At 40.3% G+C, this 27,477-nt stretch overlaps 1 protein-coding gene across 4 annotated transcripts in view; it reads right to left on the bottom strand.

Annotated features, from left to right (window-relative positions):
• exoc6 (exocyst complex component 6) overlaps window positions 1–26,739 on the bottom strand; it is a 64,943-nt gene extending 38,204 nt beyond the window's left edge. For all 4 annotated transcript variants that reach the window (XM_084938543.1, XM_084938544.1, XM_084938545.1 and 1 more), the window contains exons 1-5: window positions 26,566–26,739; window positions 6,311–6,482; window positions 3,541–3,588; window positions 3,312–3,402; window positions 1,379–1,424 (exon numbers count right to left, since the gene is read on the bottom strand). In XM_084938543.1, coding sequence (XP_084794669.1) covers window positions 1,379–1,424; window positions 3,312–3,402; window positions 3,541–3,588; window positions 6,311–6,482; window positions 26,566–26,711 — 503 coding nt within the window. In that variant the 5' untranslated portion in view covers window positions 26,712–26,739. The remainder of the gene's footprint in view (window positions 1–1,378; window positions 1,425–3,311; window positions 3,403–3,540; window positions 3,589–6,310; window positions 6,483–26,565) is intronic.
• Window positions 26,740–27,477: the final 738 nt, after the last annotated feature.

The following is a 27,477-nucleotide window of genomic DNA, read 5'->3' as shown; positions in this document are numbered from 1 at the left end:
TGGCAGCCCAGTTTTAACCAGTTAGCATGTCATGTGGTCATATGTCACTGTCACAGGGTCTCTGCTGGTAACATAAAAGCTGACGCACCACGATGTCCCCGTCTGACCATAACTGAGACGTCAGTCCACCTCTAACCCACAGCAGGTGTGTATACCCTGTGCTCTGACAGGCTGCTAGCAAAAAGGAACTACTACGTCCTGCATTGATAACATCTTTTTCTGACATGTCTTTATCTTTATTTATTTATCTTTATCAGTGACACATCAGGTGAAACTACAACACAAAAGCTGTGTTTAAATGATTGGACCATGATGTATCGAGTTGATTGTATTTATCGCTCTCTACTTGTGATTTTATTGCCAAATAGGGCTGCCACAAACAATTATTTTGATAGTCGACTAGTCACCGATTATTTTTGCGATTAGTCGACTAATCAGATCATCATCCATTGGATGTAAAACGTACAGCTTATTGCACCAGCAGCATCTGCTCTTATATAACTATCATTAGCTTACAGCTTTAAGTGTTTAAGGTCTGTGCTAACTAAAAATAAAGACAAGATGATAGTTTATTAAATTTTAATGAAATTTGCAGATTGTTTCGGTGAAGTTTAATAAACTCCTTGCTATCTAAAATATAACAGGACACCGGAGTAAATTCTGGAGCATCTCACACTTCTGATAATCAGCTGTCTGCTTGACGTTTATTCAGCTGTGTAAAAACTATAACTTTAATCTCAGCCAAACCGATTTACTCAGGAACAAATAAAATACAAAAAAAAAGCCAAACAATAACATTTTGAACTTATCTAAGTGACTTGTATATGTTTAACCTGAGTAGCGAAAGACGGTGGTGGGTTTGAAAACGATTTGCCGGGAGTCCGGTGTTCTCACGGGCTCTAGTGAGCCTTGCCCCCGGCTCGCTATCGAGCTAGTGGGTAACAGACGTCTCCGAAAACGTCGGAGCGCTTTTGAAAATATGTGGTGTCTTGATAAACTGAGCAGATATTTGAGGTTTATACAATTAAAACTAACTAGCTGCCGCCATTGTTGTAAACTGAGCTGGGCTGCGCTATGAATTCTGGGACACAGCTTCTTCTTCTTCAGGGTTTAACGGCAGCTGGCATCCTTGTACATGCAGTGCTGCCATCTTCTGTTTCAGTCCGTTATTACACTCTTAAATCCTACTACTTATTCCTGCGTCTTTTGTGATCTTACAAAGCTTAAAACGACGCGTCGACTATTAAATCAGTCGTCGACGATTTTGATAGTCGACGTAATCGTGACTAGTCGACTAATCGTGGCAGCCCTATTGCCAAAGAAAGACTTAAAACTGTAAACAAGGTCATACTGTGGTGAAATGCTTTACGATGTTTACCTTTTGGATTCCAGCTGCTCCTTTAACTTGCTGTACATTTCTAGCACTGCAAAGGGAGCAATGACAGGAAGCAGGATTAGTTTGATGGTTCACACATTTCAGTCAGTTTTGCTCATCACACATCACATTTACAGTGATAACATGTTTAGTTACCAGTAGGCTCCACTGCACTGCAGACCTCCACACTGATGCATCACTGTTGCAGCAGCTTAGGTGCTATACAAGTTCCAATATTACACATGCCAGATAAAAGCATGCATAAATAATTTTTACTTGATACCCAAAAACTAAGGTTATAATCAGCTTCTTCAGCTTATGACGCTGGGAAGGCTGGAGGCAGTCACAGGACGCAAGATTAAAGTCTAAACAAACTGACTCAGTATCCACACACTGATGAAGAGTCAGTGAGGAATTTTACAAAACTCACCACAGTGGATTATAAACTACAGATGTGACTGAAGTGCAGATTTTTAGCTTTAATTCAAGGAGTCTAAAACTAAGTATTGAATTAACTTCTTATGAGTTACAGCCATTTTTATCTATATTCTCTCATTTTCAGAGGCTCAAATGTAACTGAACTAAGGCTGCAACGATTCATCGAGTAATTTAAATAATTATATGATTATAAAAATTTCTTGACACAATTCTTTGCTTTGATGCTTCATTTAACGCACAGCTCTGTAGCGTGCCACTGTCACCACAGAACTGAAAACAGACCTGCAATACAAACGTTTTTAGAAGCAGCGTACAAATAAACCCTTTTACACAGAGAAAAATCTGCAGTAATCCTCCAGAAGTTGAATTAAAATATGCAGATGAACTGATTACTTAGTCTGACACCAAGTTTAAATGTTACAGCTTGCTGCATAAGCTAACTAACGGTATTTTACATGGAAGTGATACCTGCAGCGAACAGAGGTGAGTCTAAAGGGGGGCATGGGGGGTACTAGACCATGTTCATTTTAAGACTTCCATAATATTTTTCAGATTGAATGTGAAATATTTTGTTTTAATTAACAGCATTAATATTTAAAAATAAAAGCATTTTTACAAGCCAAGAGAAATGTACATGGGCCACTAACACTCAGAGTTTATGCCTTAGTTTAGGTTTCATATATATCTTATATTATTGACTTTGACAGATGATGTATGTAGTTAAAGTTCACAACATGACTCATTAATGAGAGAAAAGTATTTCTTATCTGATTACTCGATTAATCGATAGAATAATCAATAGATTATGCAATTACTAAAATAATCAATAGCTTCAATAAGCAATAAGCAGCCTGAGTTGATTCTAAATGTTTTTTGGTAGATGTTCACTGAACTCATTCACTAATATTTGGATATAAATATTTTATCCTGCACAAAAAACAACCGTGTATGCAATATTCAGATTCATGAAATGTGCACTGGCCTATATTATTCTAACATTGCATGCATGTTATTGAAGACAAAATCTAAACCAGCAGGCTTATGCAATCTGCATCCAGTCTGCATTCAATCTGCATCCAGTCTGCATTCAGTCTGCATCCAGTCTGCATCCAGTCTGCATTCAGTCTGCATTCAGTCTGCATTCAATCTGCATCCAGTCTGCATTCAGTCTGCATTCAATCTGCATCCAGTCTGCATTCACTGCATTCAATCTGCATCCACTGCATTCAATCTGCATCCAGTCTGCATTCACTGCATTCAATCTGCATCCAGTCTGCATTCAATCTGCATCCAGTCTGCATTCAATCTGCATCATGCCACATCTCCATTCCTTTATAAAAGGAATCACATGTAGCAGTGGAAACAGTGTTGTGACAGCTCATACTCAAACTATGATATATATATAAAGACTCCTGAGGTCAGCCAGCTGGATAACACTGTTCAAAACTGAACAACAAAATCAAAATCCTTCTCACTGAAGCAGAGGCAGCATTAGTACCTGGTATACAGAGTTGGAGTTTCTCCACAGTGGTCGCCATGTTCCTCTGCTGGACCCGACAGCGAATCACCTCCTCTGTCTGAGCTGTCACCTGTGGGAGAGAACGCAGTGTTGGAGACAGTGAAAAAGAGGGCACCACTGGGATTAAGTACAGTCATGTCTTATAGGGAACTCTCTTTGCAGTAAATGTACATGCAGATTTCTTCACAGGGGAACAGCATGGACGTACCTCCCTGCCTGCATCTTGTAGTCTTCGATTAGTGTCTGTCACTTGGCCCTTTGGAAAAAAGACACAAGTTTAATAATTTACATAACTTTAAATCATTTTACCATTGATCTCCCACAAGATTTTATAATTCCACATAATCCATCATGTTTAAAAGAGCTCCTCTGTCCACAAACTCTGGGGAGCTACACTGGGTGACATGTTCCCTCCTCAATATGAGCATACATACCTCTACAATAGCCATAATACACACCATGTATGGAGGTCAAACAGCCTCACCCCAAAAACACCATACCAACAGTGAGGTTGGAGGCGGGAACATCATGGCGTGGGACTGTTTTTCAGTGTACGGCACTGGGACATTTCAAATAATTGCAGGAAGGATGAATGGAAAAATGTACCAAGACATTCTTGATAAATATCTGCTGTCATCTACGAGGATGATGAAGATGAAAGTTCATAGAAGGGGCCCATGAAGCATTCAGGATTTTAAGACTGTGCAGAATCATTCTCACCAACAAAGACTTTTGTACAAAATATTCAACATATTGTAGTAAGTGTTTTTAATACCTCGTGTCATTTCTCATTATTACACATCATTTATGGACATCTGTTGATTGATTTCTTTGCATGTGTGGATTGGATGGTTTTTTTACTGACATCCTGTGAGAATCTAACACCAATACCACCTTTAGAAATACATTTACCTAGAAAATTGGTGATACATTCAATATGCATTTTATGAATACTTCAGTGTTGGTTCTGGCATACTTGGTGTTGCATGTCTATTCTGCTCATCTCTTCGTGCCCTCTCTTTTCCCTTTCTACAGCTGCTCAGCCTTGTAATCAGCTCATTGTCCATGTCCATTAACCAGGCAGTGGAGAACTGAGCCTATCGACTGTGCACTGGGCCTTTCATGGAGTTTAATGGCTTGTGACAGGGTCTTTCTCACAGATTCAGTGACAAACCTTTCAATTCTAGATGGGGATTTTTGAACTCTTGGTTATTTTAGTAAAGCTTCCAAAGAAGGGAGAACATCTACAGAATTTTAGTTTTTTATTGAGCGCACAGTCTCAGGGTGCTGGACTTGGAGTGAAAACTTCCTTGTTTTGATGTCAGTGGCTTCTATCTAATGGTAAATGGTCTGTATTTGTATAGCGCTTTACTAGTCTCTAAGGACCGTAGCATTTGTGCCGTCCTTCCTAAATCTCTAGTTGTGTTAGCAGTTGCTTCTTAAGGATGTTTAAACACTGAGCTACTAGCTGTTTTGCGGTTAGTCCAGATTTTGGGTTTCGATGTATCCATAGGTCCCACATCCTCTTTATGCAACTCCATCTGCAGGGATTACTTCCATAGTAGCATCCCAACAACGCCCTGTATAATTTTGTGTTGTTTTATTTAGTCATATATGAATAATTAATTGAAACACACACCAACACACAAATATAAATATTTATGCTTTGTTGTCTTGTTGTATGGTAAAGACTGCCCAAGAAGTTGATTTGGTGTGGATAAGTGAAATTCTGATATTTTAGTCTGTTACTTAGCAGATATGTGTCTGTGCTTTGCACCCATACAGTTTGGGAATGCAGCTCACTAACCTTAGCTGATAACGGAGCACAGCACCACCTGCACAGCACAGCATGACATGGCTAATGTGGCCAAAAGTCTAATGTTGAGTCTTAAATGCAGAGTCCACAAAAAATAGGTGACCTCACTACATGTAGCAATCTACAGCCATCCTTTATATGCAGTGTGTGATATTTGGCAGCAAAGAAACAGGTGAAAAATAGAGACACTGACAGTTACAGCCAACAAGGAGGATGGCTTTTCCAATACGGAACAGAGTTTGGGTCTCCTGGGCCAGAAACACCTGGTAACCTGAGACGAAAGTTCAGAGGTAAGCCGTCCCAAAGACGGACTTCAACTTAGCTGCCTGGCACTGCAGCCTCAGTGAGCTCAGCATGTTATTTGCAGTGTGCTGCAGCTCCCAGCTTTTACACATAAAGCAATACAGGGACTACTGTTCCCAGCTGCAGTCCAAGATAGTGCCTTTCAAGTCTGACTATCAGTGGGATGAGCCTGCAGGTAGCAAAAACATAAAAGGGCTAGGCCAGAGCTGGCTGTTTATCAAAACCGAAACTTTAAAATTGAAAAACTTGATTTAGACCAGAGCTCTCCAACCTTTTTTTGCGCCACGGACCAGTTTATGTCCGACAATATTTCCACAGACCGGCCTTTAAGGTGTCGCAGATAAATACAACAAAATAAAACCAGGACTGGTACCAAAAAAAAAAGATTTATTCATAACACACAGGAAAAGACCCAGGGAAACCGAGTTAAGGATAAAAACGATAAAAATAATCATAGAACCGATAAAAACCCTGAAAACCATAAATTTCACACCAGAGCCTCAACTTTCGCATGTGACAATAAATAACTCCAAATCAAACCATCACGTTGGTCAGGATTTTCTAAATGAAATCCAAGAAAGAACTGGGAACGTTAGCCTGGATCTGAAGTCACAGACTGTGCTGAGGCATTTGTGCACAACTCGTGTGATCACAGCTTCACTGAATCCAGTAGGAAGGTTTATGATTCAGATCACTGAGCACTGTCAGATTACCAATAATCCAAAATAAATTTCTCTTCTTCACAATGCAGGAGTTCACACACCCACTGTTAAATTAAAAAGCCAATGTATAATAAAAGCGAACTCTCTTACTATCACCTCTAGGTGTCGCTAGTTATGTTTAACGTAATCTCTCTTACCATCAGTTTTTCTGCATCAGCACGGACTTTGAGGAGCTCTGTGATGGCATCCACAAACCCTTGGTGGTGAAAATTGCACATCTTTTCAATCTCACGGTCATGATTCCTGATCCTGGCATCAAGCTTTTCCATGAAGCGCTTGTGGGCATTGGGTTGGTCATCATAAATAGACCTGAAAGAGGAGTAGATGGGTAACAGTTTAACAAACAGCAGAAGAAAGAGGATAAAACATGAACAGAAAAATGAAAAAACAAACAAACCCTTTCTTATGTGTGTGCCAGTTTAGCTCAGTGGGTGAGCAGGCGACCACATGGCTGAAACGGTGCGAGTCCGATCAGTGGCCCTGTGCTGCATGTGCTCAAACCTCGGTCTCTCTCCACTAACCAATAAATGCAAACTTTTCACGGTTTTAATTGAAAAATTGTACTCGTTCACTGAGAAAACTCACATAAAATGATAAAACCTGCACAGCTTTCTCAGGTCAACAGAGCCGCTCATCTTTCAGCTTCTGTCTTTTTGTTCAAACGTGAGCTGAAATTACAAACAATGTTGGATTTTTACACATTGGTCATCTTGACCATATCTACATAAATAGCTGCACTGATTTGCTGCTATTCCATTTTTATTTATATCCTTAGAAGTATATATTTGTATATTATTGGAATTTAAATTCCCATCTTATCAGTCAGATGTACCAAGAGACACCTAAAGCAGAGTGTTAGTACTGTATCAAAGCTGATACAGATTAGATTCCTTCATCCTTCATGAAACATTAGGAGCCTCCCGGTAAATGCTGGCTCTGGACAAGGGCTGTGCGATATGACCAGAATCTCATATCCCGATATTAGAATTCTATCGTCCGATAACGATATAAATCACAAAAATGTAACATTTTCTGTAAAGTCTGTGAATCTCGGGCAGCTCGATTTGCGTGAAGTGTTTCCAGCTGTGCGTCGTGTAGCTGGAGTCGAGTGTTTTAACCGATGCATGAAATGATACATTTTTAGACATAAGTTGTAACGGCGCCGTTTTCTTTGTGAGTATTTATTCCACGGCGTGCTGCGGGGAAAAGCCTGTTGTAACGTTTGAGTCTAAGGTTTGTTTTTTAGCACCTGGCTTCTCTTTTTTACTTCTCATCCGTAAATAATCTGCTCTTTCACGTGATTCAGTTTATTTTGAAAGGTCTCAACAGGATCTTGAGCTTTATTGTGAAAGGTTTCAAACAAGCGGACACGCGATGGTTTTACCGTCGTTGTTGCTAACGACAACGCATAAAAACAGGTGCTTGTCCGTCCGTAGTGTGGTTATATTAAATATAAGAGAAAGAGAGAACTTTAAGAAATGAATATAGCCACTACAGTGACCATCAAAACCATGAGAAAATATTGCTGTAAACAGTTTATTTTGCAACACCACGAAACAAACGATAGCGTAAAATGAAACGATAGATGATTTTATATCGTCATCAGATATATATGGTTATATCGAGCAGCCCTACTCTGGACAATCAGCCAACGGTAGACTAAAACACAGTGGGACCAAAAACAACAGAGTGGGAGCTTAAGGTAGCAATCCAAAGAAAGCACAAAGAGCTGGAGTAACAACACTGCAACAGGTGTAGAACTTTCAATTTCAGAACATACAGAATATTTCATATTTGTTTTAACGGGCAGTCAGCTTTCCTGTAATGAAATAAATGTTTCCTGATTGCTTCTTGCACTGATCAGTTTTTGTTACTGTACATGGTGAATGTAAACATGTCATACATACTTTTCTATGACATGTTTTGACAAATAAACTGAATTATTTCAGCCTTTGTATGAAAATCTAGCATGAGCACAACTGCATCATTTGTAAAAATAATTACGAGGAAGAGATCAGGAACATAACAAGGCAACTACAAAGTATTGTATGTTTCTGATATTTCCTGAACCAGGAGTGATAATAGCCATGCAGACTGCTTCTACAAACACTTGTGAGAGAAATGTGGGGCACTCTCCGGAGCTCAGTGAAGTCGACAGGATGCCACATGTGCAACAAGTACAGCTGTGAAATTTCCTCACTAAATATTCCACAGTCAACTGTTAGAGTTATTATAATGAAGCGGAAGCAAATAGAAACGACAGCAACTCAGCCACAAAGTGGTAGGCCACGTGAAGTCACAAAGGGAGGTGCATAGTGCAGAGAGGTCGATCGCTACAGACCTCAAAACTTCACTTGGTGGAGAGCTTCATGGCCGAGCAGCTACATCCCAGCCTACAATACTGGCATAACCTTCCATTTAATGGAATTACTACGCCATCTAGTGACACTGAAGAGGAATAGCATGAGTATTGCTGTGAACCTACCAGTGACTCACTCAAGTCACAACAACAGTCGCCTCAAGGTGCTTTATATTGTAAGGTAGACCCTACAATAATACATACAGAGAAAAACCCAACAATCACATGACCCCCTATGAGCAGCACTTTGGTGACAGTGGGAAGGAAAAACTCCCTTTTAACAGGAAGAAACCTCCAGCAGAACCAGGCTCAGGGAGGGGCGGAGCCATCTGCTGTGATTGGTTGGGGTGAGAGAAGGAAGACAGGATACAGACATGCTGTGGAAGAGAGACAGAGATTAAATGCAGAGAGGTGTATACACACATACCGAGTGGAAATCCGAATTACTCCATGAATTGCGAATCACCAAGACCTCAAATAATAATTGTTCTGCAAAACTACTGTCAACCTGCAGCAACATGAACTGCCATTGTTTAGAAAAACACACACCTGTGTATAAAGGCTCCCACAGTTTACACTGCACGCCAAGACAAACACCAGTCCATGAAGTGCTGAGATAGAATCTGTGTAGATAACAAACTGCAGTGAGGCAAAGATGAGAAGAGTCTCATGGAAGCCTGTCCCCTTAAATAATGTGACAGGAAGTTACTCCAGCTCATTCTGCCAAAAACATTTTCTCACAGTTGTAGGGTTTATTATCTTTGACACATACAGTTCTTAGCTTTTAGATTTTTCCATATTTCCAATAAAAACAAGGAATACTTTGAACCTGTTTTTAATTGAATTTCTCTGGTAAATACTTCTATGCACATATGTATACTGAATCCACATTTTTGCACAGATTTGGCCTTGTAAAGATAAGATAAGTTAAGATAACCTTTATTAGTCCCACGCGTGGGAAATTTGTTGGGTTAAGGCTGCCGACCTTTGCCAGCGCACGTGGTACTAAGCTTTTGATCAGCTGTAAAACAGCCTGTTTCAGTGTAAGCACTGTTTTCAGTAAACTGCATGCGTGTTTTGTCTCACTCCCATTTCTTCTTGTTGCATGTTGAAGCTAAATCAAAAAGATCAAAATGTGATTTTTGACATTTCTTAAGTGATCTTAAACTTTTGATCGGGACTGTATGAATGAGGAAAGGTGCGTAAAGCATTGTGAGGGCTCAGGTATAAAAGAACCAGTCCAGTCCAACAAGGCTATCCGACAGGACATTATATTAGTACATGTTGTGGTAAAAATTAAATAATGATCCTTAAACCCTACTGCTCAAAGTACTGCTTGCACAAAAACACCTTGATATAATGCAATATTATTTTGAAGCCACCTCACCCGGGTCTAGGTTGCCTTGAGAAGTAACTGTAACAGTATTTAAACATCTGTCAAAAACTTCCCATCAGCAAATCGATCAAATATCTTTGATGGATAAAAAAAACAGCATTTAGCCTTTCATCTGTGACTTGTCTCCGCTGGGTTTATTTGTAAGTGTGATAAACATGTATTTAAATTAAGGTTGAAATTTATGGCATTGCAACATCGGCCATGAAGCAAAGCTGCAGCTGTGCCAAAAAAAGCAACACAACAACGAAAATTATCTTCAGCTATAGATACTGATCTGGACACAGACATCCATCATTTTAAATGAAACTTGATCCATTTCATCCAAAGATTTGAATTTGATAATTGCAGCAACTGTCACAGATTCACATTTAGGTGCTTTTCTTATGAAGACCTGAGCTGTTTATCTGCTTTCCACAGAGCCAGCTTAACAACAGTCTGATGGCTTTTTGTTATATTAAGTGCTACAGTTTCTTCAAAAAACATTTTTTATAAATTTTAATTAACAACAACTTTCAGTCTAATTTAATCCAAGGGATCGTGTAGGGTTTGCATCCAGCTGTCTCACTATAATGAGACTCATGCAAGTAACAGTTTGCTTCATTTTATTTATTTATTTTATTTATGTGGAGGAATACACAAGAATTATTTTGCCAGTGACACAGGAGTGGGAACTTTGTGCCTTTGAGATATGCTGCTCCCCACAGTCTATCACCACCTGCCATGGAACAATGGAGAAAGATCAGCCAACTGACATGTGACAGTTTACGGCTGCCACGATTACATCGACTATCAAAATCGTCTAAACCAGTTTAACAGTCGACCCGTCGTCTGAAGCTTTGCAAAATCCTGAACAACACAGGAATAAGTAGTAGCACTTAAGTGTATAATAACAGACTGAAACAGAAGATTCAAGTTAATTTAATTTACACAGCGCCACATCACAACAACAGTCGCCTCAAGGTGCTTTATATTGTAAGGAGCTTGCAAAGAAAAGCGTCTGGACTTCTTTAAGTTTACTTGAAGACGTTTCACCTCTCATCCGAGAAGCTTCTTCAGTTCTAAGGTCAAATGGTGGAGAGTCCCAGATATAAACCTAGTGGGAGTTTCCCCCCACAGAGGGACAAAAGGACCCCCTGATGATCCTCTAATCGCCTGAGCCAAGGTGTGAAACTGGGTGTGGGTCCCAATCAGCCAGAGTTTCGGGTGTGTTCATTGTGAAACCTGGCCCCACCTTATCATGCGAATTCCTGAGGTCAGATGGCCCAGGATGTGAGTGGGCGTTAAGGCGTCTGGGAAGGGATCTCCCACACCCAGTTTCACACCTTGGCTCAGGCGATTAGAGGATCATCAGGGGGTCCTTTTGTCCCTCTGTGGGGGGATACTCCCACTAGGTTTATATCTGGGACTCTCCACCATTTGACCTTAGAACTGAAGAAGCTTCTCGGATGAGAGGTGAAACGTCTTCAAGTAACTTAAAGAAGTCCAGACGCTTTTCTTTGCAAGCTCCTTTGACTACAATGACCTGGATGACTGAGAACCTTCACAGACATATTTATATTGTAAGGTAGACCCTACAATAATACATACAGAGAAAACCCAACAATCATATGGACCCCATATGAGCAAGGTGACAGTGGGAAGGAAAAACTCCCTTTTAACAGGAAGAAGATGGCCCACCATATCCCAGAATTCATAGCGCGGCTCAGCCAATTCCAGTTTCCAACAATGGCGGCAGCTACTTAGTTTTAATATTACTCTTTCTGGGTCACAAAATAAACTTTTAATATATTTTCAGGCGAGAATGTTGCTGTGCAAACTTCAAATATCTGCTCGGTTTATCAAGACATCACATATTTGCAAAACATGTTACCCACCAGCTCGATAGGTGACCGTCCTGTTATATGTTAGATAGCAAGGAGCAGACGGCGGAGTTCATCAAACTCCACCGAGACGATCTCCAAATTTCATTAAAACTTTATTTTTAGTTGGCACACACCTGAAACACTTCCAGCTGTAAGCTAATGATAGTTATATAAGAGCAGATGCTGCTGGTGCAATAAGCTGTACGTTTTACATGCGATGGATGATGATCTGATTAGTCGACTAATCGCAAAAATAATCGGTGCCTGTGCCTCAATTTTATTCTGCAACCTAGACATCCACATTATTCACACTCTCACATAACACATACATATAGGGCCTTGGGGGTGGGCACGTTTTACAGCATCCAGAGGATGGTCGTTGTACTCCAACCCACCTCTGGCGCTGGTGCCCTACCCTCAATTTTAAATGCATTTAGACACTGAGGGTTTTCGGGAGGAGCCGTGCTGCTCTCTGAGAGGAAGCTAGTACCATGCTCTCCTGAGTTTTAAATGCACTTTAGAACAGCACACAACAACACTACATATGAGCGGGCGTAGGGAGGTTTGAGGTCTTCACTCACCCCGGTTCTGTTAGCCGCCAGGGCTGGGGGGCTGGGAGGAGGTGCTGGCCGTCAGACTGGGGTCTGGGATGCGGGGCCTCCCTGCTACTGCAGATAAGGAGGTGGTCCGCTTGCCTCCACCCCAGAGAGAAGGGTTACATCTCCTGGGTCTAGGTGCGGCTTGCCCCTCTGGGGGCGGGGGTACCTGGACCTGGGATATAGAGTATGTTTGGGGAGTGCGACTGTCTGTGCAGTGTCTATTTGTGTCTGTCTACACGTTGGGTGAGTGCCGAGTATTTGGTTGTGTATATGGGGTGGGAATGCACGTCTGTGTCCGCGTGCGCCTGTTCGTCTGTGTCTATATGTCAGGTTGGGTCTTAGACTCAACCTCTCTGGGTACATCTCAGGCCCTCTAAAGTACGGAGGCCTATCTCCCCTCACCACACTCCCTGCCGGTGGCTGATGCCCTTAGACGTTGGTGTGTTGGTGGTCCTTGTCATCTGGGGCTGGGCGCTCATGCATGTACCGGCTCACTCCTGGTGGCCGATTGGCGGGGCCGGGCGCCTGCGGCCCGGCTGGGCTCCTTCCGGGGGGTGGGATGCCCTCAGGCCTCTGGGCCTGAAGCTCGGTCCTCTCTGGCACAGCTGGCTGCCGGCGGAGCCCGCGGGCACGCCACTGCAACCCCCTCTGGCCTCTGCTCCGTAGCTGCGGGGTGACCTCTCCTTTGGGGCTCTACTCAGCTCTTCCCAGGAGGGTGGCACGGTTCCCCCCCCCCTTTGGTGGTCCTCCTCGGGTCCTTGTACTCTGGGGCCTCTGGATATCTGGGGCCTGGATCTCCTCCATACCTGCTTCATACCCTGGTGGACGGGGCTATGGCTCCCCACACTCCCTAGCAGATCGTTACATGGAGAAACCTTTGGAATACAAGCATGCTGATCCACACAGGTGTGCACACAGGTGTACACACGGGTGTTCACAGACGCGGACTACACCTTTCTTGGCTGCTGCCTCAAAGCACATTGTGCGCTGTCTATCTTGCGTGCTGCACAATATCGTTTATTATTTAGTATCTACTGTTATCTACTGCTAGCTAGTTTATTGTGATGGTGCTGTTTTTATTATGTTGCTCTTTGTTGTTTGCTTTCTCTTCTGTTTTTTTCTCCATACAGGTGATCCAGGCGTTTTGTTTGTTTGTTTGTTTGTTTTTTCCTTTCTTCCCCCCCTTCTCACCATCTCTTCTCCCCTTTGGTTTTCTTTCTCTCCCTCTCTTTCTTTCATTCTTTCTCCCTGTCCTATCCCCCAGTCACGTCTGTCCCGTTTGTAGCAACCGAAAATAAAATAAATACATAATTATAATAAAGGTCAATCAAATGGACCAATATGGCAAGGCCATGATGATCCACTTGGTAAAATAAATCCGCTTGGCATCTTTCTTGGCCTTAAGACAACAATTCTGATGGCTAAAGATCCAAACGGGACACAAAAATAAAAAATAAAAAAAAAAATAATCGGTGACTAGTCGACTATCAAAATAATCGTCTGTGGCAGCCCTGATGGACAACCATCACAATTTTGCTCGGAGGAATCTCAAACGTTTCTGCAGTGTGCTCATCTGATGTTAGTGCTACGCTGTTCTTCATTAGTACTATGAGATTAACAAATCCTGTTTGTTCTTTGGTTTTTAAATGAGACTTTATCCTGGACAAACTTGGGCTGTTTTTGTATTTGGCCAGTAACCATTTTCCAGTGTGGTGGATAAGTTCTGTTCTTCTTTGTCTGAGAAATCAATTCTGCATTTTCTGTCACCCCCAGAGTTCGAAATACTGGTTCATTATTATTTTAAAAAACAGATATTTGTTCTTATATTTTTTAAAAAATCTTTTACTGCCCAGGCTTTTTCCCAACAATTTAAGGTGAAGGGAGAACAAAGACAAGCAATGCACTCGTTTTCAAACTGCTCCTTTCTTTAACTGTCAAAGGTTTATGGATGCTGGTATGTGGGTGCTTTTCTTGTGAAGACTTGAGCAGTTAAGCAAACTGAGAGAGTATCAGCATCTAAATTATTTTCTGTGGAACACAGCAGGCTAGTGCTGATAGACAGGCATGGAAATCAACTGAAACACAGGTGCACAGGGCTGCTTTACATACACCCACACACAGAAAAATCCCTTTTAACTGAAAACTTAATAGGTCAGAGAATCATTATCTTATGTATTAAAAGAAAACTATTGAGAAAATGCACTGTTGATAAACTGTCTGTTATTTAATTTAAAAAAGTCACATTTATAGAGTGAATGTAAACATTTAGATATTTTTAAATAGAGTCACTCTAAACAGATTTATTAGTTTAGTCATGCAATATGGCTCATGTTTATTGTTTTATTTTTACTGCACAGTCTTCAATAAAATATATGCAAAATATTTTGGTTTGATATCATTATTGTTACTAATATTCTTTAGGGCTGCAGCTGTTGGCAATTTAATTAAACGATTAAACCTTAGATTATTTCGTTAATTAATCAAGTAATTGGATAAGAAAAATGTTGGTCTTATTAATGAGAAATAATAGATATTGAAAAGAGAAAGAGTCTTTCAAAATGCTCATTGGTTTCCAATTTTAGTTTCAGGTTTCATTTGTCAAAAACAAAACACCAAACCTTTTCTATTACGGGGCAAATTAAATGTTATTCTTAAAGAAAACTTTTTCTTATAAAATGCATAAAACATAAATCTGTACTCTGAGTTTTTGTACACGTCTTTCTGCGTGTTTGAGTGTGCAGTGAATGAGTCCGTTTGAGTCACACAGTCCAGCGGCTCAGAGTTTGGTAACCTATGTGCATTTTTATGGGCTTGTGATTTTTCACTGCGCGAAACAATAGAGCAGCTACAAAGTTTTCAGGGCTCGCAAAATTTCAAAATCCCTGGTAGCCCTTCGGGCAGGGACTCTTCAGTTTTTGGTAGCCCAAAATAAATTTAAGTAGCCCGAATAAAAAAGAGAGCAATTTTTTGATTGATGTTTTGTTTCCTGTTTTGTTTCCGTTACAATATTATACATTAAAGTATAATATTGTAACGGAAACAAAACATTAATCAAAAAATTCTTTAAACACAAATTACAACATTGTATAAAAATTACAATCATCAACTCAAATACTTGGTTCTAATTGAACAGAAATTTCTATGAACTTGTAAGAACTGTGTAGGACATGAATCAGTCTGTGTCAGATCCTGAATTTGAAATTTCCACTGAAGTCAGGGGTAAGAGGCAAGTGGGACCAAGATCGAGGACATTTGCTTTTTGAAGTTTGCAAAGACTGCTAAATTTTGCCAGTGGTAGTTCACTCTTTGCAACATAGTACGCTATTCTAAACAGATTTTCAGGTTTATTTTTAGTATGTTATTTGCAATTGGTGTTTGTTCTGGGAAAGATATTGCAGACTGAGCAATAATGCATTTCTTGCATTTCTCATGGGTTCTAATGGGGGCCTTTCTTAAAATGACTGGTCCCAGTAACAAAGGCGCTTGTCGACTCAGAAATCGAGGGAAAAGCAACAACACACCCGGCAGAACATTATGTTATTTACACGGGTGCACATAAGTGGTCCGCATGTGCGCATTCGCTGTCAAAATAAAAGACGCGCACCAGATAAGAAGTTGCAACGCGCGTTTGCGTCCATAGAAAAGGCACTGTTTTTGTCCGCTAGAGTGGGATTTTCACGGCACATTCTGCACCACATCTCTGTGCGTTCATCATTTGTTTGAAGCCAGCTCACCTCCTGCAAACACTTTTCCGAGAATACGCGCTTCTTTTGTGGTTCGGACTCCTTCTGACATTTCTTTGGATGTGGAGGAAAACCAAAGTAATTGCTTAAAGGAGCTTCTTCGACATCTTTAAGAGTTCTAAACAAATGTCTGTCCTCCTCCAGAAAATCTTATGTACACAAACACGCGTTGCAACTTCTTATCTTGTGCCCGTTTTTTATTTTGACAGCGAATGCGCACCTGCGGACCACTTATGTGCAGCCCTGGTTATATAGCTCATCATATTGCAGCCACAGAAATTCTTTTGTCCATGAAACCATAAAGCTGCACTTTCTTTTTGCCTTATAGTCTGATTTGTCATAACTTTTCCGTTTTGTGGTAAGCTTTTCTTTGGCTGTCACTTCTTCACCCTGACCTGTCTTATTTGGCTCAGCAGAACTAAAACATATATCCTGCTGCTTTTACACACGCACTCACATAACGCTCAGCGATTCTCTGCGCGATCAACCTCTCACATGTTTAAGTTTGCTGCGGGAGATTTCACTTGTCATGTTTGCATAGTAAGCTAACGATTGATAAGACGATGTCAGAGGAATTGGTGCGCAAATTATCATCACCCACCAATCAGTGCTGTCGCTCTCTATACACAGTTCGCGCGATTGCAAAGTGAAAGCAAAAAACAAGCGCAAATTCAAACACGATTTCAATATGTCACATATTGACAGTGGCTCACCGATGCCAATGACATAATTACCCAGCTACATTTCCGAAAGAATGCAAAAGCATTGAAATATATTTTCCTATGATAGCCCGACGGGCAGGGCAGAGACAGATTTTGGTAGCCCGACTGGAAAAATCGCTAGCCCCGGGACGTCGGGCTAGCGATTTTGCGAGCCCTGGTTTTCTTTTCTTCACATCAGACTTCTTTGATCAGGTGCTTTGATGGAGGATTCCTGCTCACATTTTCCCAGTAAATGTTTTAATGGGGATCAAAGGAACAGCGCTGCTGTTTTAGATGCTAGAAGCCTTATTCAAACAAAGCTCACCTTCTCAGTAACGGCTCCGCCCCTTTTATCTTTGCATTGCGTGAAGAGACGCTTGCAAAAAAAATTTATACTTCACACAATTTCATTGAGACAGTATTTATATTATTTCACTTTCAATCTGAAAAATGTTATGAAAACATTGAAATAAATATGGTCTGGTGCACACCATGCCTCCCTTTAGACTCACCTCTCTTCCTTCCATGTAAAATAGGACGGCTGCTGTCAGCCTTTAGCAAGCTCAATAATCTAAGCTGTCTTTAATATCTCTATATTTACACGATGTCTGTGAAGGTTCTCAGTCATCCAGGTCATCGTAGTCTAAGGAGCTTGGAAAGAAGTCTGGGCGATGTTCTTTCTTAAAGACAGCTGTCCATAGTGGACCTCATCACAGAAACAGCCATACGGACTGATAAAATATCACAAACAGAAGCAGAGCAAATCAGGATGAAAGTTTCAGCCACCCTCTCCAGTCCCTCTGTTAACCTCACAGTACAAGAAAAAGAAGGCCGTCGCTTCCCTGAGCAAAGACCACAACATCACACGCACACACAACAGGTTACCACACAAAGATTACTACACTCCTCAGTGACAACTCCTACGAAGCCTTAAAACGAGACCCCACAAGCAGCTACAAAAAGAAAGTTATCACTTAGACCTTGAAAAGGACAAAATCATTGACCATCCTACATATTTCAAAATACTCTTGTACTTCTCACTGTCCCTCTTCCCTTCTGATTTTCTTTTCCTTCATCTTTCTTTCTCCCTTTCCTATCCCTCACTCATGTCTGTCCCGTCTGTAACAACTGAAAATAAAATAAATAATAACAACAAAGGTCGATCAAATGGACCAGTACGGCAAGGCCGTGATGATCCATTTGTAAATCCACTGGGTCTCCTTGTTGGTCTTCAGACAACAATTCTGACGGCTAAAGAACCAAATGGGACAGGCAAAAAAAAAATACTCTTGTACACATTTAAGGCTTTTCATCATCTCTCCCCTCCATATCTCTCTGATCTGGTTCAGATCACCACCCCATCCCTGTGTCTCTCCCCGTCTTGCCACCATGGGGAGCAGGGCTTTCAGCTGCTCTGCTCCTCCACTCTGGAATTCCCTTCCTCCTGATTTAAGAAATATCGCTTCCTTCTCTCTCTTTAAGTCCCAACTCAGAACTCACTTGTTCAAAACAGCTTATCACACATAAACTCTCCACTCTGCTATTTTTAAATGTGTTTTATGTCTTATGCTTTTATGATTGTGTAAACTGCTGGCTTCATGTTGCTTTTATTGTTGTGCTGAGTGCAGTGTCCTTGAGTGAAAGGATCTTTCAAATAAAATGTATTATTATTATTATACCATTGTCTATACCCAGGGGATGCCATACGCTGTATTTACAGACTTCCTAAGATCCATAAAGAAGGTGTCCCACTCAGACCCATTGTCAGCAGCATAAACTCAGCCACTTACAACATTTCCAAACACCTTGCTGGCATCCTAGCCACCCTGGTGGGGACCACCCCACATCACATCAAAAACTCCACCGACTTCACCAACTTCACCAGTGTTGAGATCCCTTCCTACTCACATTCCCCCCACTGTCCCTCTGGGGGGCTACTCCCACAGGGCTTAAATAGGGACTCTCCACCATTTGACCCTAGAACTGAAGAAGCTTCTTGGATGAGAGTCTTCGAACAACTTCAAGTCCAGACGCTTTTCTTTCCAAGCTCCTTAGATATCTACGTGATGTTTATGCTTGAAAAGCAGTAGCAAGTTAACGCGTTAGCTCGTTAGCGCCATGCAGCCCTCACACGGGCGATCCGTGTCAACTCGCTAACGGGGATTTGCCACGTTAATGCGGTTATGGCGTTAACGTCGTATTAACGAGCACTAGCTTTTTTTACATCAGAGTTTGTTGATCAAGTGCTTTGATGAACGACTGCTGCTAGCTTTTTCCCAGTCAAGGCTTTAATGCTGGTTACTGGGACAGTGCTGCTGCTTTGGACACTAGGAAAAAAACTGTTTTCTTTCACTCAACCTGAGCTTATCTTCTCACTAACGGCACCACCTCTTTGCTCTTCGCAGTGTGACTCCAGTTCCACGGGCTTCGTGGGCTTAATGTTGTATGTATTCCTGGCAACTCATTTCTTAATTGACTAAATGCGGGAAAAACTATTTAGATTAACAGACTAGTTTAAAGGTAACAGACACTTAAATTTGGGGCACGTTTACTGGAATCTCCAAAACTGCCTGAACGACTGCATTTCAAACTTTAAAAGTTCCAAAGGTCTATTTTTAATCACAGATGTGGGTGAAACGTTACAGCTAAACGAAACATGCTTTGAGAATTTTTTATTATCGAATTACTCGATGAATCATTGCAGCCCTACACACACACACACACACACACACACACACACACACATATTTTTTGTTGTTGTTGTTTTTTAAACTTTTACTTTGCATATGCAAACAACCATTTAATCGCTATGTTTGTTTTTGAAATTTTGGTTTTGGCAGAACTGTTTAAATAAACACCCGCACATGATTGCGCCAAATACATGCAGCTTCTTGACAATAACAGAACTGATAAAGAATTTAAATAAGTCAGAATTTCAGGTGAAGGGTGGGCACAGTGAAAGCGAACCCATATCAAAAAATATTCAAATTTAAACCGTCTTCCCATTTTTATGTGTGGCATCAGATTATAATAACGGTTCATGTGGCAAACACAACACTTATGACTGTCGTAATGTAACGAACTGAGAAAATCGTTCACACACTATGAAAATGTTAATCTGTCCCTCTGAGGACTACAGACGCGCCTCAGTGTGACACTGTTTTTTACATCCCTCGAACAGCACGCTTGTTCAAGTCTAAGAAACAACTAAAGATATCATTTAACTCCATAATTTAACACTGTAGATCAAAATAAAAGGAATTTTAGTTCCTTTAGCTCTGATCGTAACAAACGAATCGAAGGATTAGGCATTTTTTAATAAATATGGCTAAAAATCAGCACAAAGAACACATGACTGTCTACTACAGCAAACAGGTATCTGTAGAAATGGAGCCTGTAGTGCCACAAGCCTGACTCACCCGCAGAAAATCAGAGTTATCATAGTTTTGTATTTTCAAACAAATTTTTATATTTATTTCAGTTTCAGTTCAAGAGTGATTTTTCTTTTTAGTTTTTATTGTTTTTAAAACTAAACATTTTCATAGTTTCAGTGTTAGTTTGAGTCTTTTTAATTATTAATGTGTGAAGGGCTTATGTCAGAGGCAAGATTTTTACAGATATTAAAATTAAAAACATTTTGTAGACACCCAAAGTATCAGGAAGCATGTCCAATAACCCTTCATCAGTAAAGTTGCACTTTTTGTTTTAGCAAACTAAACAATAAAACTAAGCATATTATCTCAATACTTGTATTTTATTTATTTTAGTTTATTCAAGTTTATAACATTTCTCAGTCAGTTATATTTTTTTCAAAATGTTTGACTTTCATTACAATTAACAATTTTTTAAACTATATTTTTAGTGTAGTTTTAGTTAACTATAACAACCTTAGTGGAAAGCAAGCTTTAACTGCTTGTCTGGGGTCAACTGGTGGTTAGTAATGCGTAACTCAGTATGAGTTACAATAAACACCAGACAAACTACTTAACGAGGACGTGAAACACTACACGTATCAAAGCTAACTCACATCATGGAAAACAGACAGTTTATGAAGCTGGATTTAAGAAATAAATGTGGACTTTTATTGAAGTGATTGTCATAAATTGCAGAACAACGTGCATCATTCCTAATGCAGGGCACAATGCAGCACACCTTTCAGTCACGATTTATTTATTTTTCTGATGTTAATTTGTGTTTTTCTTCTTCTTTGTTGTCAGTTTGGAGTAAAACGTTCAATGTTCATGATGCTCGATTTGAGGCGCCGGCATGATTAACGACTGAAGAATGTGATCAATGGCTTTAAATGCTGTTGTTTGGAGAGTCTTTGACATTTTTAATGAAACAGTTCTAGTGTTTGAATTCACATCTGAGTGTTTCTTAGTTTTAGACTAGTCGGCTGGTCTAAATTTGTTTTCCTCTTAGAAATTAGTCACCAGGAACATTCCTAATACACTCTCACACATATGCACACGACCATCTATGATTTGTCTGGAGTTTAGACACATATAATGAGCTTCATATAACAAATACCTTTTTTTAATCTGAGGCAAAGGTTGGTTACATTTTCTCTGAATTTGAATGTCTGGTTCACTCTTGACTTAATATACTAAAGTCCAGACATGACTTCTGTGGAGCTACAGACTGACCTGCAGTTGGAGTTACTTTGTTAAACAAATCAGCTGCTTCACCTAATCAAATTTAAATCCTCCGCCAGCTCAACTACCAAGGGTGAAGTCAAAGTTCATATCTGGCACAAGACAGTAAAACCAGGGGCAGAAACATGAGACAAAACAACTACGCTGCCAGTTTATGAGTGTTGGAGTCAATGGAACACATCCTACGGTGTTGCAATAGGAGGACTGTCAGTTATACTGAAATTCTTGCTAAATAGTTTCTGGTCTGGAAATGTGCCAAACATTTATGACACTTATCAACACTTACAGTGAAAGAGAGCCACTGATGCACGAATCTGATGAGACTACTACAGGAGAAGGACTCGTGCACTCATCTAAATTTGGCCTTTGACAAAAACAGCTCATAATATTACAAAAACAAAACTAATACTGAAGCTAACACAAACTAAACTTAAAAATACATGTAAACCAATATGAGCAAACCAATTTCATACACTAACCTAAACTAAACTTAAATGAATAAAAATGAAAACTAACTAGATGTTGTAATATACCTCTGTGCTACTCAAAGATTCCCCTCTACACAATTTTGTGTGTGTGTGTGTGCCTGTGTTTGGGGGGCTTGCATTAGAACAATCTTTCAACAAAAGCACTTAATCCTGCTCTACAGGTTAACGCTGGATGGAACCGTTGATAGGCTTCTGCAGCTTTTGGCCGTGGGTCTGCGCAGAACGACAGACATTGCACAGACTCTGCTGTCACAAAATACGCAGTTACTGCAATACTTTTTCATCACTTTGGATGACAGTTTGCAACAGAAACATCAGCAGTACAAAAGAACCAGCCAAAAGAAAATGGGGTGTCCATTCCTAAACAAGGGGCTTCCTCTGTAGCATTGACATTGTTATGAAAAATCTGATACGGATCAGAAAATTTAACTGTGCAAATTATGCAGCAAACTGGTCCCCATCAACTTTACAAAACTGGTCTTTTAAGACCTATGCAAAAATCACTGATTCCAGATACATAGGACTGCATTTATATTATGAGTGCAACAACAGATATGAAGACAAGCTAAACAGCACACTGATTGATGGACTGGTTCTTTTACAGCACTTTTCTAATTTATCTGCGCACTCAAAGTGCTTTATGCAACTTGCCTAAGATTCACACACGGAGAGCAACTTGGGGTTATTATCTTATATTATCTGCTCAAGGATATTTGACATAGACTGGATGGAACTGCTAACGTTCAGATTAGCAGATGACCTGCTCGACCACCTCAGCTACAGCAGCCCCAACTCATTGAACCAAGACTGGACACTCGGTCGTCAATGTTTGCAGACGGGCTATTTTTGTGACCACCACAGAGGAGACATCATAATAGCCAGAGGTTTGAATCATAAGAGCTGCGTGACTGTCTCTGGTATGTGTCACTACGTATGATGCAACATAACTGGTGTTTGGTACTAATAGTAGTTATTTGGTAGGGCTGTGCGTTATGACCAAAATCTCATATCCCGATATAAAACATTTATGGTCCTGACAACGATATAAATCACAAACATTTTACATTTTCTGTAAATTCTGTGAATCTCGGGCAACTCGACTTGCGTGAAGTGTTTTCAGCTGGGCGTCGTGTAGCTGTAATCGAGTGTTACGTAAATTAAAACAGCCGCAATTTTCTTTGTGAGTATTGATTACATGGCACGCTGCAGGAAAAAGCCTGTTCGAAGGTTTATTTTTAAACACCTGACGGCTCTTTTTAGCTTCTCGTCCGTAAACACACTGCATACAATTTCATGTAATTCAGTTTATTTTGAAAAATCTCAACAGGATCTTCAGCTTTATTATGAAAGGTTTATGTGGAAAATAAACAAGCGGACTGCGGAGCCACGCAATGGTTTTACCGACGTTGTTGCTAACGACAACGCATAAGAACAGTCGCTTCTGCGTCAGTAGTGTGGTTATTTTAAATATAAGAGGAAGAGAGAAGTTAATTCCACAGTGACCGTCAAATCCTTGAAAAAATATTGCCGTAAACAGTTTATTTTGTGACACCACAAAACAAACGATAGCGTGATATGAAACGACAGACGTTTTCTTATCATCATCCGATATATATCGTTATATTGAACAACCCTATTATTTGGTACTAGTTATTTTGTGTTTTTGTACTGCACTTTGGTCCAGGCTGCTGTTGTAATTAAATGTGCCATATAAATAAGTAAATGATAACTCCCATATTTATTTTCTTTTAAGTGTTTATTAGCCTTATATAGTTGTAAGTGTTTTGATATTTTTATATTGAAAAGTGTTTTAGATTTTATACACTCATGTTTTATATTTACATTACTAGTCACCAAGTGCTTTTGATAATTTAACTGAAATGTAAAAAAGAAACAGTACTTTCCATGTTGTAATTATATAGACTATTCACTGAATTTACATAAAATGCACTATATTATGATATACAGTGGGTAAAATAAGTGTTGAACACGTCACCAATTTTCTAAGTAAATTATTTTGAAATGCTGCTTACTTGAAATTCTCACCAGATGTCACTGTGTATATCGTTATCGGGATAAGAACTGGCTTTTAACAGGATAAGAGATTTTGGTCAGTGACAAAGAAATCAGCCAAAAGATTATGGACCACCATATGTAAGAAAAGGGTCCTTGTTTCTTCTAGTATGTTTACTGTGTTATCTACAAGAACGTCAAAAGAAATCTTGCATTATATAATATTACTGATCAACAGAACCTGCAAGATTACACGAGAGGAAAGCAACCACAGCCATTTCTGGATCTAACATTTGTTTTTGGTGCACACACATAAGTTCATGCTTTTGAAGTTAACATGTATGTGAGGGAGCAGCTACACTGATCAATACTGAACTCATAAGGGGAAAAATGGATGGCAGGCATTTTTGGACGTTGGCTAGATTTTAATTTCAGGTTTAATTAAAGTATGATTTGCAGAGATGACAGTTTATTCTCTCAACTTTCATCCATCCATTTCCTTCCGCTTCTCCTTTTCAGGGTCGCGGGGGGCGCTGGAGCCTATCCCAGCTGTCTTGGGGTGAGAGGCAGGGTACTCCCTGGTCAGGTCGCCAGTCTGTCGCAGGGCCAACACACTGACAACCAATCGCACTCACATTCACTCCCACATCCACACCTATGGGCAATTTAGTGTTTCCAGTTAACCTATCTCCACTCAACTTTCTATTACATCAATTGTTTTGGTGGATTACAGAACGCTGTGTTAATGAGGACATTACTAAGAATGCAGGAGTCAAGCCATTTTACACAAACTAGACTAAACATGTTAGTAAAATTATTAAAAGACATAAGAACCAAACAAATATGATAACTGAATTTTGTTTTAGCTGTTCAGATTTTATCTGTGTTTATGGTTAAATTCAGCAAATGTATTTATCGTTGCTTGTTTAAACTGGAAGATTTGTACAGTCCATCTTCGCTCCTGTGTGTCTGAAAGTGGGACATTACCTCCCCAGTGTCTATTTTGTATTCTTTGTATTTCACTTGCACAGTATTATTATGGAGGGTGGCCAGTGCTGCCTTAATGGTTAGCATGTTTGCCCCCCTGCTTCACAAAAATGGTCTTGGATATTTGCAATCTCAAGCAGGACAACAGAATAATTAAATTATGGACATGACGCCCAACACTAGACCCATACTGCTCTGAAAGGAGACGTGCCCTCCCTCCTAGGAGCAAATGCAAATCCAAAACAAGTGAATCTATGCTAGAGCAAAAGAAGAAGACCTTGTGAAGATGCTGAAGGAAACAGGTACAAATGTTTCATTGAAACAAATATGCCAACATAACCTGCATTCCTCAGCAAGGTCAGATTACAGTCTACAAAAAAAGACATAGTGAGGACATGTCTTTGCCTAAGTCCTCTGGTTTATCCTTAACGACTGTTGTACTGACTGGAACTACAAGGATGATGCTTTCAGGCTGGCACAGCTCCAATGGTGATTTATAAGACTGAACATGAGTGCCAAGTGGTAATGTTAATACTGGAGTAACTGACTCGCTGTTACCATCATGAAAAGATAAGTCAGTCCACCACACAACACCCAGTGTTTATGACTCTGTCCACTGAGCCATACAATAGTCCACACCCAGGAAAGGCCTATGCACTGCACTAGAGCTGCATTTGGAAAAGAACAGCACGTGTTATTATCCAGGAAATATTCACTAATATTAGCTATAAGAAAAATCCCGTTTTTAGCCCGACCCTTTCAATTAGTATTCTTATTATTAGTAAGCTCTACAGTAAGCAAAGCAAACCCCTATGATCACTGACAGCACGTCACTGTCATTTTACAACACCCGACCAAGCTGCCAAGAGATGAAGAAAAGACAGCGTCGCCGTAGAATAAGAGATGAAGACACGCGCTGAGAAAGCTAGATAGCATTGTTACCTGGAGGGTATACACTCATCACTTTCCCCAGGTATGAGAAACAACCACGGCCTACAGGCACGTCTACAGGACAGGTGTGACAGGTGGAAGCATTCAACTAATGTTATTCACTGTGGCCTCGGAAGCTACTTTGGCATCTAATTGCCTAAAATAACCAGTGCGGTGTGTTAGGGAACGTCAGGCTGAGCAAACCGGCATCCTGTGTCACTACCAATTCTGTCGCCCACATAACACAACACCACAGGGTCAATGTTCTTATCCGCTCGTGGCATTCGTTTTATTTTAGCCAACAACTATCCAAAATCGTTACCTGTTAGCCGTTAGCTAACTCAAGCTGCACAACGACGTAAGGATGTGAAGTCCCACAGCCACACCCACAAATGATGTTGACATTTTTGACAGGTCACTAGTCATCCATCCTTACACATAACCTAAAAAATTACCTCACAGTCACTGCTGCTAACACGACAGCTAGCCCCATTCCTCATTTCAACACTATCTAGACTGTTGGCTAAAATAGCCAGCGCTAGCCTGCTACTGGGTAAGGCTAAGCTAGGTCTTAAACAAAAGGTGTGATCATGTAATACACAGTGAAAAACACAGGACCTATGTTGCTAAGGGCGTTTTTAGAAGCTATATATTCTTACCGAAGAGTCGGACCGACACAAGCTGTGTCGGTGCTTTCAATTTCCTGTAAAATCCGCTCGTGCTCCGTTATGCACTCCAGGGTTTCACTGTCCGCCATGATTGTTATGTGCATATTACGGCTATCACTGCAGCTACAGCGGAGCATAGGTCAGTGTGAGGTCCGGCCTGTGGGAGGCGCACTACGGTCGTCTTGACCCCGGTGATTGCGGCTTTGTTTCCGCATAGCCTGTGCCTGGTTCCTCAAACATTGTACCACATGGAAAACCACACGGGTTTTGACTGTTTATGATCTTATCATAAATACTGTATAGCGAGTGGTTTGCATGGTTAGCAGTAAAAAACAGGAAAATAATTTGTACTGTCATTCAAACGGTACTTGTAATAATAAAGATGCCTGCTATCAAATGAGCTTTAGTGGCTTGTATTTGATTCATCTCAGTTCTGCTGTAGATACATTTTAAATAACAACATGCAGAGGAGGTTATTTACATCTTTATGGTTTGTTTGTTTTTGTTTTGTTAAATCAAGATACAATTCTGGTAAAGCCTGACAAATACTGACGCACACTGACGCTAATAATACTAAGCTTTTTTTCACATTAAATGTCTGTAATTGAACTCACAGTTTAATCAAAGCAAACACAGTTTTTATGTGTCCGCTAGCTTCTAAGTGCGTTTTTTCCTGGTCTTGGTATTAAGATAAACCAGCGTTTTAAATGTTGTCATTTAGCTAAATCAGTCCACCTTCAGTTGTGTTCAGCAGATAAATCTTGGGTGTGTTTTGGAGTTTACCTTAAGGTGGTTCCAAGAGGTAAGTCCACAGATTCCAACTCTGCAAAAATATTCCCAAAAGCCTTCTTTTCTTCTTCTTTGCTTTCTGCTTCGCTTTGACGAGGCGGCTCAGGTAAAGCA

The sequence above is a fragment of the Perissodus microlepis genome, chromosome 8 (assembly GCF_051167445.1).
Source record: "Perissodus microlepis isolate ML-2025 ecotype Zambia chromosome 8, ASM5116744v1, whole genome shotgun sequence".
Classification (NCBI taxonomy): Eukaryota; Metazoa; Chordata; class Actinopteri; order Cichliformes; family Cichlidae; genus Perissodus; species Perissodus microlepis.
Note: the sequence above shows the minus strand (reverse complement) of the source record. Positions and strands in the feature narration are given on the sequence as shown.